This window comes from Crocodylus porosus, unplaced genomic scaffold, assembly GCF_001723895.1.
Source record: "Crocodylus porosus isolate Cpor-Errol unplaced genomic scaffold, CroPor_comp1, whole genome shotgun sequence".
NCBI classification, from domain to species: Eukaryota; Metazoa; Chordata; order Crocodylia; family Crocodylidae; genus Crocodylus; species Crocodylus porosus.
This window is the reverse complement of record NW_017728886.1, coordinates 41,927,761-41,941,087: the sequence shown is the minus strand read 5'-3', so window position 1 is coordinate 41,941,087 and position 13,327 is coordinate 41,927,761. Positions and strand designations below refer to the sequence as shown.

At 40.6% G+C, this 13,327-nt stretch overlaps 1 protein-coding gene across 1 annotated transcript in view; it reads left to right on the top strand.

The window, feature by feature from the left end:
- CDK6 (cyclin dependent kinase 6) overlaps positions 1 to 13,327 on the top strand; it is a 369,693-nt gene that overhangs the window by 39,014 nt on the left and 317,352 nt on the right. Inside the window, exon 3 of the mRNA XM_019531060.1 lies at positions 7,280 to 7,415. Within this exon, the coding sequence (XP_019386605.1) occupies positions 7,280 to 7,415 (136 nt within the window). The remainder of the gene's footprint in view (positions 1 to 7,279; positions 7,416 to 13,327) is intronic.

Sequence of the window (13,327 nt, the reverse complement as noted above, 5' to 3'; positions counted from 1 at the left end):
AGATCTAAGGCAGCTGCTAAAATTTGGAATCAAATAACGCCTCATAGTTGGGGTTTTACTTCATTTAACTTGAGGTGTGAGGGGCTGAAATATTTCAGTGCTCATAAAAAGTTAGGATTTGCTTGAGCCAAACAGAATGAAAACAGAAGCCATTCAGGATCTCCCCCCAACATATTTGTCAATAAACCTCAACCCTGACCTATAATACCCTTGGTATTCCACTCTTGTGGTATTTTTGGGCAGACACTGTCAATCATACATAAACTATGATGTTTTTTGCCATGTGGGAAAATATCTTAGGAACTGGGTTGAGACCAACAAACTCTTTCCATTTGAGATTTGATGCAGACTTTTGAAGTGTCTAAAATGTAGTTTATTAACACGTTACTGCTTACTGACTCAATCCTTTTCTTAAATATAATAGCATTCATGCATTGAAGACTCCATTTTTATTCTCTACCAAGTTTATAAAGACATACTTTCAAGTCATGGTACAAAAAAAATGGCAAACCAAGCCAGAAAGATGTTCTATACTTGATATTACATGTGGTGCTATGTTGGTCTGTTGTTCCCACCCTGAGCACTGCTGTATGTGTGTATAATGTGAAACATCCTTTTGTGGCTGGTTTGCGTCATGCTATAAGCTGAATATGTGGCATTAAGGAGCTGAGGCAGGAATCTGAGATTTAGGGTGCTGCTCTTCAATCTAGGGCTTCCTGGGTCCACTGTGAGATTATATGAATGTGCATGTGAGAATCCAAAGTTACTTTTTGTTGAATATGTTAATAACAATGAATACATAGCTTTTACAATGTTGTCTGATTTTCTACATCCTCTGGGCAAAAAGACAAGCGTGTATGTGGCTATATGTAAGTTCCACAAGAATATATTCACATAAGACAAAATTTAAAAAAAGAAGAAAAAGGAAATTGGCTGTATGAAAAGCAAATTTCTATTTCATTAGTGTTTCAATTCAGATCTTTGCATAAGACCATGTGTTTCCAGTCAGACATCTTGGTAAAAGTTTGAAGGACTTCCTGCAGCAGATCTTATTTAATCACTACAAATAAAGTACAATAGAAGAGCAGGACTTGTGTTGAGGTATGGAAGTTCTGTATTAATTGATTTAGATTGACTTCACCGAGGCCCATGAACAGGGTGTATGTAACCCTTTAAAAAAGGGCTGCATGTTGTTGAGTATGTCAAGGCTGCCCTGTTACCAGATTAATAGAAAAAATAATCAGGTTGTGGGTTGAAAGAGTTACAGCTTGGATAGCAGAGTTAATCCTAACTAAAATAGACAAATGTCAAGGAATAGACTAAAGATGATTTTTTCTTATAGTAAATATAAAAAGTATAATTTGTAATGAATAATTCTACCCTAGAGGAGACATCAAGAAAAGAACGTGCCTTACGCTGTCTATTTCCTTCCAAGGGTGATCATGACAGGCAATGCCAGATGTTACTTTTGTGATATCAAGAAGTTAAGTAAGATCTACTTTAAATGAGGATCTATTTAGATAGTATTTGTAGTTTGCATAGATAATTATTACCTGGTTAGCCCTACAGGGGAGAAATGGAGGAGGACCTAGAATTTATTTAATTTACTGTAAAGCACTTTCTGATTCATACATGAGGTAGTACATAAGTGCAATATGTTGTCTATTAATCACAGTATGCAATAAGTAATAATGATAAGCAGAGGTGGCTTCATTCTTATAGTTCTTAAGTTAGCAATGTCCATTTAAACATACATTTACGATATCAGGATTAAATTAAGGTAGGTTGATTAAAAAAATATATGCAGAGCATTTGCATTTCCTTTAAAATGAGCCTGTAGTAATATATATGGCTTCTACATTCTACAGAAATTTCCTTCCCATCCTCCCCAGACTGAATTGCAAGCCTGCAATGGTTGGAGGGGTTTTGCCAGTGTATTAAATACCTGGTGAAAAAGGTGTTTTATAGGTTTTTTTAAGTAAATGTAGGTCAATACAAAGGAATCATACAGTTGGAAATATTTTCCAGTGTTTATGTTCAGATGTTCAGACCTGTCTGGCTCCTCTCTATTTGCATGTGTTGGGGTTATAGGCAGTCCAGCTACATTCCACATTGATTTATATAAATATATTTCAGGTTAATAACCTTCAGCCAAATACCACTTCCCACTACCAAGGAATTTCACTTTTCAGCATGGTTAGTGACTTCTCTTAAAGCTGATTGACTACAGAGGCATCAGTCTTATACATGTTTCCGTATTAAGAAAATTATAAAGACAAAATCATTTTTTCTAGAGCTATGGTTTTTGTAGTCAATACCTGCACCATAAATATTGTGTTCTTATGTTCATAGGATGAATATTTGTTAATTTATTAAAAATAACTTTCTTAGGGGAAGTTGGTAATATCTCCATGTTAAAGGTTTCAGTAAACTTTCATCTGAAGTCCATAAAACTTTTCCTCAGAATATTATTCTGATAAGAAAGAAGACACATTTGCTCTGTAGACAAAGGAAAATATTTTGCAAAGTTAAAAGAAAATTCACTAAGTTGTCTTCCAAGTATTAAGAAGTCACCTTAATTTAAAATACTATTTTTCTCTGTACTTGTCTCCATCCAGCTCAAAAGTACTTGTTAGTATTGCTTCAGAGTTTCAGATCTCCTTAAAAACTAGTTCAATTTAATTTAAATAATTGCTGTTAAAATCGTCATAGTTACTTTTGTTCCCAATTCTGAGTCCACTGATTTCCATAGAAATTTTTGGCTATTGACTATACTTAGAGCAATTTTGCATGTTATAGTTTCAGATTCTCAGCTGGTATAACTATTCCCTTTGACTTCATTTGACTTACCTTGACTTACCCCTACAGAGGTATATATAAGTGTGTGTGTGTGTGTGTATATGTGTATATATATATATAAAAAAAAAATATGCATGTAAACGTGTGTCTGCATACATTGGTGCACCTCTAATACACACACACACACACACACACACACTAGGGGTGCACCGATAAAGATTTTCTTGGCCGATACTGATGGCTTATGATTAACCGACCATATTGGCCACTGCTGATCCAATAACCGATATTTAATAATAGTGCAAGGTATTTTAAACTACTGACATAAATAAACCTGTTTGTTTGTTTGTTTTGCCGTTATAACACACACATACATGCCTCCTTCCTGCTCTAGCCCTTGATGCAGAAGATAGTGACTGTTTTATTTCCATGCATGTTGCCCCCTTGCTCATTGCGCCTACATGCTCCCTACATACCACTCCCATTGCTCGCCAGGACCTGTAGTCTGCTGTGGGCTTGGGCCAGTGGTGGGGTGCAGGAATCGGACTATGCTCACCAGGGTCCGCTGGGCACATGACTGTAATTATCGGCTACAGTGACCAAAAAGAGCCGATAACCAATGTTTAAAACTTTTTGGTCTTTTCTGGCCGGTGCCAGCTTAGAAACATAACGGTATTTCTATAGTGAACTGGTAACAAAAGTCTTATAGTTCAAGTGGTGGAGGCCTGGGTTGTTAGATCTGTAGTTGTTACAGAGAGATTACTCCATAGTTCTCTTATAAAAAAGATTTTGATCTCTCTTTCAATTCTAGTAATGAAAAACTTTTGATTTCTTGTTTTAGGGTTGTCCCATTAACTATTTGAATACTTTCTGATGTAGTTTTCAACTAAGTAGAGATTTTAGCAGCTAGAAGAGCTGTTAACAAATCCCTTGTGTTTGTGTCCTCTAAATTGTCCCATAAAATCGTAACAGGAGAAAAAAGTGAAACGTATTTTGACACTGGCTCTTGCAAGAGGCAGTTTTCAAAGGAAATAATGTGAGAAATTGCCATTTATTGAAAAGTAGACATGATCTTTTGTCATTAAATCTGGAGGAGGAAAAAAGGAGGCAGTAAAAGGTACTGTATTTATTTGAATACAAGATAAGCTTCCACCTTTCAGCAGGGGAAAAAATGCCCTTCAGTTTATATTTACATACCATAAACCCCCTCTCCCCTCCTCATTAAATACACTGGCTATCACTAAACTGCTGCCTGAAGCAGCATGTGCTCAGTCATGGAAACCAATTGTGAAGCTGATTGAACGCAGCCCATGCTGTGTGTAAAACATATGGCCATTATTGGGCAAACACTAATGGGAACCTACCACAAGACTAAGTTAGTGCAACCCATCTGTGTGCCCAGGAATGCCCATAATGTTCAGTTCCTCTTAAGCAGCAACTGTTTTGGTAAACCTACATCAAATAATATTTCAACTTTCTCTTTGCTCCCACAGCTCAGCTGTACTTTTCTTTCTCATTTCCATTGATTCTTGTTTCTTCACCAACCTTGTCTGGCAAACATCACCAACTTCTGTGTAGTAGAGAAGCTCTGTCGGCCTGTTGCATCTGATTACTGTGGTCCTGCCTTCTATGGGGTGGAGACGGACCAGTAGCTCTGCACCTGATCTGCATATAAAATTTTGGAGGGTCCCAGGACTTGTGACAAGAACACCCAGTTCCAGTCATGAGTGGGGAGCTAATTAGCACGTGGCTCCTTTGTAGTGGGTATCTGGAGTGTACATCTATACTAAGCAATGCTGGGCTTTGGCGTCACCATGGCTTGAAATACTGCTGACTCTGCTGTGACCCAGCCCAATGAACTATATGAAAAGTCTGGACTAAATTGTCCATTTCGTACTATGTATAAATAGGTATAATTGTTGCTCGGGGAGGAGCCTCCCTAGCTTGCTCCTGTGGCCATATGGCTGAGGGCAGGCAAAACGTGGGGACATCTGAGCTCCAGGCCTCCAGGCTTGGGCCTGCTCATAGGTTGCCTGCCAAAAGACTTTAGAAATATCTGAAGCCCCTGGTGGGGGTGGAGGATGTTTGCCATCTGTAGGGCCACTTATAGTTCTGGACTGACTCATGGATTTGGATTTGATTTAACTGATTTGGCTTAGAACATGAAAAATTAAAAACAAAACAAACCTATAATTGTTGCTCAAAAATATGTTTGTGTAGTATCTCTGCTGAAATTTGCAACGGTCAGAGTTGGGGCCAGAGTAAGAGCCACAGCAGTCTCCTATTCTCCCATGCAGTTTCTTTCCTCATCTCAGTCCCTTTTCTCTGCCCCCGCCTCCCCCCGTGTCACATGCAGCTTACTTCCACATTGTGTTTGAGAAAGGAACAGAGCCTGAGCAGGGTCTTGACAGTAAGGGTGGGGAAAGCTGCAGGGGAAGAAGGGGCGGGGGGGCAAAGTGTAGGGGGCCACCTGACCTGCTCAGCCATTATTTTTCCTGCTGTAGTAGTGGGAGGGGGCTGAATTCAAGACAGTGCTCCAATAATGAGATTCTGCACCTGGCAAATTATAACAAATTTAACATTTTTCTGTATATAGAATCTAATGATTAGGTGGTCATCTTATTTTCAGAGGCATCTTGCATTCAAGTAAACGTGGTACTTTAATTATTTATCTAAATCAGTTAGGGCTCCATTTTTAAAGTGAAAGAAATCTCTAAGTTCTGATTAAATTAGTCCTCTCCAACATGCTTTTTGACATAAAGGAATGTACACAAATCAGGTTTCAAAATGGAGTAGCTAAGAAACAAATTTTGAGTGACTAGACAAATATTACAGAGAAAACTCTCATTAAAGCCATGCTCAGACCCCTTAGGTGCTAGCCTCTTAAATTTACCAGTGAAGCACAGTGGCTCTTTTACATTTCTTGGCTCAGATTTTTACTTTAGTTAGCTGGAGATTAAAATGTTTTACAAAAGAAAGTGGGACTTTTGAAATCTACAGATGGAAGAAGTACCAGATAAATGAAAAGCTTTTCTCCGAACTGTTTTTTTCATAGCATAATTAAAATTAGTGACTGGGCGAGAAGCAGAGTTGCCTAGTACAGTAGGATTTGGCTACAGACCTAAAATATTGGGAAGTTAATGTTGAGTATCAAAGCAGGAAAATTATTACTTAATAATATCATAGATCTTAATACTACTCACATGGTGAGCAAGCACATGATGCCTGTTGCTTATAAAGAAATGTATGTTATTAAAGCATAGCATCCTTAATTTAGACCCAAAATAAACTTTTCACCATTAACTTCAAAATGTTACCGATGTTATAACATATTTTTCCTGTAAAAAAATGCTTACTTTTTTTTCCTCAAGTGCTGCAGTGGTAAGTATTTCTTTTAAAAATGATAAATTTATTGAATATTTTTGTTTCTCATTTCACAGAGGAAGTAATCAAATCTGTACATTATTAAAATAAATACCAATATACATATTTATGTAGCTCTCTCTTTTCTCTGTTTGCCATCTTTAATGAAGAGATTTTCTATAGGGACTTTGACAGGGTAAGAAGGATTTGACTTGAGTAGGATTTGACAGAGGAAAAGGCATTGGCCTCTAGGTCACTTAAGGAGGGCATTTATTGCATTCTGAGGGGTGGCCATTTGAGTAGGCACAAATGTGCATGCAAAGTAGACAAAAAGGCATGACTGGTGAGACAGAATGTAAGGTATCAAAGCAAGAAGCAAAGATAGATAAATAGGAAAAGTGGTACATCAAACAGCCTTGAAAATAAGGATAAGAAGTTTGAATCCAATGCTATGAAACAGTAAAAGAGCAGAGGCATTCAAGCAAGACTTGATCAGAGTGTTAAAGGAAGACTGTTTTAGCAGCTGCATTTTATATAAAAAACTATTTTTTTTAATAAACTTGGGTTCTTGGTTATTTTTTCCTGCTCTTTGCGATTTACAAGAACACTCAGATGTGCAAAAATGCTAGCTTTCTGCAAAAGTGAGGGAACTTGATTTCAAATTATGTGAAAAAAGTTGTTATGATACACATGGCAAGTGGAAAAAATTAAAAGATGTGTGTAAGCCAACAGCTTTTTTGTTTCCCCAAAATGTCACTGTTTACTTATTTTCCCTTTGAAGACAAATGAGACTGTGGCAAACTTCAAGATGGGAGAGAAAATATATAAAAATATAATCATTTTCAGTATTCCTTTAACTGTGATTGGTCTGTATCTCCTTCACAGAGCTGCTTCTTGATCATATGAAGTATTAATGTTTGTGATTTCGGAATTGAAATATAAAATAGAAATGTGGTATCACAAATAAACAGTAATCATTTGAGAGCTCAAAGACTGTTCCTCTGGAAAATCCTATCTTCACTCCATGTTTTTTAATAAATAGGAATATACATGTATTGGCTGCAAATTGCTGCTTTACTGAATTCCATTTACTCATCTACTCTTTTCTTCCTCTTAGGTTGTTTGATGTATGCACAGTGTCACGGACAGACAGAGAAACCAAGCTAACACTAGTGTTCGAGCATGTCGATCAAGACTTGACCACTTATTTGGATAAAGTTCCAGAGCCTGGAGTGCCTACTGAAACCATAAAGGTATTAGTCAAAGAAGAGTTGTTTTCTCTTTTTTCTAAACAACGTAAGGACATGTTGCATTATAAAGACAAAAAACCAAATCACTAGGATCTTACTCAGACACCAGATCTTTTGCTTCAGCAACAGTTTGCTTACTTAAGACTTGTTAAAATTGAACAGTGTTTCAGTTCGGACTTGATCTCCAGTGCATTGATTTGTGTTCACTAAAAGACACGGTTTCATTCTGGAAGTATTCATCTTGTTCTCCTCGGCTTTAAATTTATATCCCTACCTCCACATCCCCACCCTTCTTTACTTTTAATTGTACCAGATTTACCCTTGAAAATGATCAGAGAAAAAGATCTTCACTTACAATTGTGGTTCCAAACCTCCCCAAAAGGCAGCACTTTATATGTAGTTTTATTTCTTTATGTATTGATTGACTGATTGAGAGAGAGAGAGTTTGGGAAATGCTAACTTAAATGCAGCAATTCCATAGCCTTTTTCTTTTGTTGAGGGTGCACTGCCCAGAGAACCAACTCCGAACTGAAGGCATGTGTTCAAGTAGGGGAATTGAAATGGAAGGATTAATATTGTTTCTTCGTGGTTATTTCTGATAAGGGGAATTTGGTTGGGTTCTTCATTCCTCAGAAGAATTTCAATTCCTCTACTTTCCCTGTTGGCAGCAGCTAAGTCTGAGGGTTTTGACTGCGGTGTGCCAGTATTCCTGCTGGAACTAAAATCTAGAGGTTCCTGACTGGAGGGTCTTGGCCCTCCACCCAGGGTCAGATCGATTGCCGCATTTGGCATCAGGAAGGAATTTCACTCCCTGGCCAGATTAGTATGGACTATGAAGGTTTTTGCTTTCCTTTGTAGTGGGAGTTTTGGCCCTCTTTCTTGGATCCCTTGAGGGTATTTAACAACCTTCACAGGAGAAGGACATTGGGCGCTGTTGTCTTCTGGCTTTGCCCTAAGGCAGGTTAGGGTGCCATCCCCTGTGGTTGTATGACAAGATTATATATGTAGTTTTAGTAGTAGATTAAAAGGGGACTTGCATGGGATGATTTGGATAAGGATGAATCTGGTTCAGGCACAGGTTGCTTCCATCCCTACTTTTCTGTGATTCTGTGAGTCTGAGAATGAATAAGAGCAACATTTATTTTGTGTTTTCAAGTGGTATTTGTGTGGGTTAAAGGGAAAATACAGTTATTGTTTATATGGTCCCCTCTTCCAATTTCAGCATTTGCATGGCATTTTCTGTGTTGATTTATGAACTCTGCTTTGCACAGGGACATAGCACAATTAAAATTAACTTGGTCCTGTGTTGACTTGGATATTTAAGGGCCAAGTCCTTCAAACTGTATTCACACAACTGCTAATGGTGATGTCAGTCAGGATTGGCCATCTGATCCTGTTCACAGAATTGTTCCCAGGATCTTACTGTATGTGGCTAACCTTCTGGTGATATTCTTTCCATAGGTATTTATACCAGATATCAAATGAGGGTAAATCAGTAGAACTCCATTGACTTTGGAGAAGTCCTGACAATTTAAACCAGCTGAGGCTATGATCTGTAGCACATATATCTTTATACAGCTGACCTGTTCTTCTCTTCCTCCTCACTTTCTCTCTCTTTAATTTTGCTTTTTATGCACATAAAATACTTTAAATTAGATGTTGGTTTATACTTTGTTTTACATTGTTACATTCAATTTAAATGGGGCACCCTTTTCAGAATACCCATTGTACAGAACAACAGTCACTACCATAGAGGTCTTTGTGTAGTTCAGCAGTGCATAGGAACAAGGTGAGCTGAAAAAGCTGTTGATAGCTTGAATTCAGAGGGTTACTTTTCATTTCATTTTGGAATTTTGACCTGAATTTTAAACAGGGTCTGGTATTTAGTTGTTAAGTATATTAAGTACATTAGAGATAAAGAAAACTGCTAACAGTACTTGTTAAGAATTTTTAAAAATCATGTCTAGTGTATAGTAGTTAGGCTTTAAATCAGTTATGGAAGAAACTGTGACGAACATTTGAACAGAGCCTATGTTCTGCTTCAGAAATATCTGTTTTCCTGCATTCAGTATTGAAATAAAGAATTTCTTTAATACATTAAGTATGGAGCTGTACCAGTGTTCTTCATCTTTGATGTAATGTGCTGACCATTGCAACATGTTGCATTTTATACATGACTTAGGAACATGTGGTCCATTTATTTTTGAGAATGACATACACTTAAAACAAAATCCACAAAAATTTTATGTGGGACATAGGCCCTGTACTAACACAGTAGATGCTTAAGTTTAGAACCTGTCCCTAATCCTGAAGATGCCCTGGTAACTGACATTTAAAGTTTGTAGGTGTCTAAGAATCTATTTCTGGACATGTCCCAAAACATTTAAGTCTTGGAAGTACTAAGCAGATTGTCTTATGCCTCAGCTCTGTCGAGATGCACAAGAAAGACTCTACCTGACTTTCAGAGCATGTCTCTGGGTCAGACAATACATGGAAGAAGGCAAAAAAGACATATCCTACTTTTTATACAATAGTGGTGTGAGCACTTGCCCAAAATATGTGAAACTAGATACCGTTCCTTCTCTGTCTGAGGGATTCGAACGTGTTACCCTCCTTTCAGGAGAAATCCCTACTTGTCAGGCTATAGGTTATGCTGGGATGCGGAAGCTCCAAATATCTACTGTTGAAGCTGTTCCACTTTGCATAGAATAATAGAATAATTCATAATAGAATAATTAATAATTAATTGGGCCAGAGAGAAAGAGAAACCATGACACCATGGCATGGAATTCAGATATCACCTCTTCCATGTTAGTGCCCTGACCTGACCACGGGGCTGTAGAGTTATGATCACTCTCTTTGTGGTGCAGTGAATGTTTAGTTATTCTGTCTGAAGTTGATAAGTGCCAGCAGAAGAGACTCAGAGTAGCTGTCTCCAGATACTTATTTCCTGGTAGTTAGGGCATCCTTGTGGGAAAGGGGAGCTGTTACGTCACATTCCTTGGAACAAACGAAGGAAATGAACCAGGGTGTCTCCCACATTCTGAGTGAGTGCGCTAACTGCTGATTAGATCAGAGCTATCCAACTGGCAGCCTGCAAGGCTGCCTGCAACCCCTGAAGTGTTAATACGTGGCCCATAGGCTCCCCCAGCAATGGCTTTCCCATGAGAAAGTGAGGACAGGTGTTATGTGTGTGGTGGGGAGGGAAGAGCCGAGTTTCCTCTGCTGTGCAGCTGCCTACGTGGCTGGGGAGCAGAGCCAAACTACTGCATGTTATGCTTGGCTCTGCCTCAACCCTACTGTGGGTACAACACCTTTCCCCCATCTCCTGGCTACACATGCTGTGTGAGAGTCAGATTGTCTGTGTTGTGGCAGAGAGACTGCCTTGCATGGCGCACATGGCCAGGAGAGGAGGGAAGCCTGACTGACCAGGGGACACTAAGCAGTAGAGGTGTGCAAAACAGGCCATATTCGATTTGGATTTGGATTTGGCCTGAATCAGGGACAGTGATTCGATTCATTGATTCAGCTCGCTGTCCTCTATTCAATTCGGACAAATCTGAATCTGAAGACTTGATGCTGATTCAGAGAATCAATGATTCAGCCATAGACACAGCTTTAAATGTTTTTTCGACATACCTCGAGATACCAGGCGTGGCTTGTGAATGCTGCGATGCTGGGGTGGATGGAGCATCCCACGGGAGTGCTTGGGGGGCCTATCATGTGCTCGGCAGTGAACCTGGATGTGGACCAGAAGTACTTCTGGTCCATTTCCAGGTCTGCTGCTGAGTGTGTTGGGGAGGCCCCTGTGCTCCTGTGGGACTCTCCATCTGCCCCACCATCGAAACATTCATGAGCACCTGGTACCTTGAGGTATGTAGAAAAAATATTTAATGTTATATCTATAGACAAATCACCAAATCTTTCCATATCTCTCTGAATTGATTTGGAGGGTTCCAATTCAATTCAGAGAGATTAAACGATCTCCTGATTCTATTAGGATTTGGAGATTTGGCCACCAAATTGGACCAAATCTCTGCCAAATCATATCAGAGACTGTAGCTTTACACAGCCCTACTGAGCAGCCCACGTGGTGGCTCATGTGTCATATGCCTGCAAGCTGGCTGTGTTAGCTGAAGGAGGAGCAACACCTCTTCTGCTGGCTGTGTTTTGTGTGGAAGGGCAGAATTAGGAACCTAACTCCAGGAGAAGGTTTGGAGCTATGAATCTAATATGGTAGCCGATAATAGGAGCCGCTTACTTACAGCTCAGAGGCTAGCACCTGAGTCACAGAGAAGGGAAGCATTGTAAACACTTCCCTTGCCTTAATGTTTCCTACTAGCTGGCTTAGAAGGTTCCCTGCTCAGTGTGCTAGCTTTTGTGGATCTTATTCTTAGGCATTATATATGGAATCTGATTTAGGTCTCCGGATTCTACTAAAAGCCTAAAAGTTACACATTGAAATGCTCAGCTTAAGTCCCTTTGTGAATCTAGGCCCTGGAATGCTAAATTTCACTGAAAGCCTAGTAAGTGCCTAAAGCCCCTGGCAGGCCAGATAATCACATCTCAGAGAGTAAGCTGGCCACACAATTATCCCGCAAAATGTATGTAATAATTTTGTGGTTGGCTTCCATTGTGCCTTAAATTGAATGCAGGTTTAGGACTGTATGAGGGTTTTGAATATGCCCGAGTGCTACCACTGCCAGCGATTGTCAGCTGGCTCTGGGACTACATTGGAGCTCGAACCAGCCCTGTGTGATTAACATCTGCCAGCTGCAGGCACCTCAGTGGGGCTGTAACCAAAGCCAACTGGAAACTAGTGCTGTCCTGATCACCCAGCTATCAGCTGATTGTCATCCAACTCTGGGGACTGTTTTTGTTCAGTGTTTTCATCAACGACCTGGAAGGTGGCATAGAGCGCACCCTCAGCAGGTTTGCGGATGACATCATGCAGCTGGGGGAAGTAGATATGCTGGAAGGTAGGGCTAGCACTCAGAGAAATTGACCTAGACAAATTGGAGGATTAGGCCAAAAGGAATCTCATGAGGTTCAACAAGGACTAGTGCAAAGTCCTGCACTTAGGATGGAACAATCCCATGCACCACTACAGGCTGGGAACTGATTGGCTAAGCAGCAGCTCTGCAGAAAAGGACCTGGGGGTTACAGTGGACAATAAGCTGAGTATGAGCCAATAGTGTGCCTTTGTTGCAAACAAGGCTAGCTATACTGGCCTGCATTGGTAGGTATGTTGCCTGCAGGTCAAAGGAAGTGATTATTCTGAGGGTACACCTATAAAGATTTTTTTGGCCAATACTGATGGTTGATTATTAACAAGCCATATTGGCTGATACCTATCTGATTGCTGATACGCAGCCTGGCAGCTTGGAGAGCAGCGTTTGGCCTGTGAGTCTGTGGAGTGAGAGAGGGGCATGGGGGAGGGAAGAGGCATGTGGGGGTGCAGATTGAAGCCCCCCCCACAGTGAGGGAGGAAATGAGGCAGGGGCAGGCACTGCCCAGCTAGGGCAGGTCAGAGCTGCGGACAGATCATCTGGGCGGCATGGGAGAATGTGGGGAGTGGCTCCCCATGCTGCATGCAACCTGGGGGAAGCATGGGGGGGGCATGTGCCTCCTGGATTTGTGCATGGGGTGAGTGTGAGCTGCCCACTGTGGTCTCTTCCTGGGGGCTGGGCCACAGCTGCACTCAGGGCAGGCAGCCACCCCAAAATTCACCATAACCACCCCATAGCCCCCTCCCAGTGCCGCCACTGCCCGCCTTGCCCCGCCCTCCCCGAGCACAGCCCTGGCTCAGCCCCCTTCACTGAAAAGAGGGCGGTGCAGCCCGGGCCCAGCCCTGAGCCTGCAGTGGGCAGCCTGCCCTCACCCCACGCACAAATTTGGGGATTACATGGCCCCCA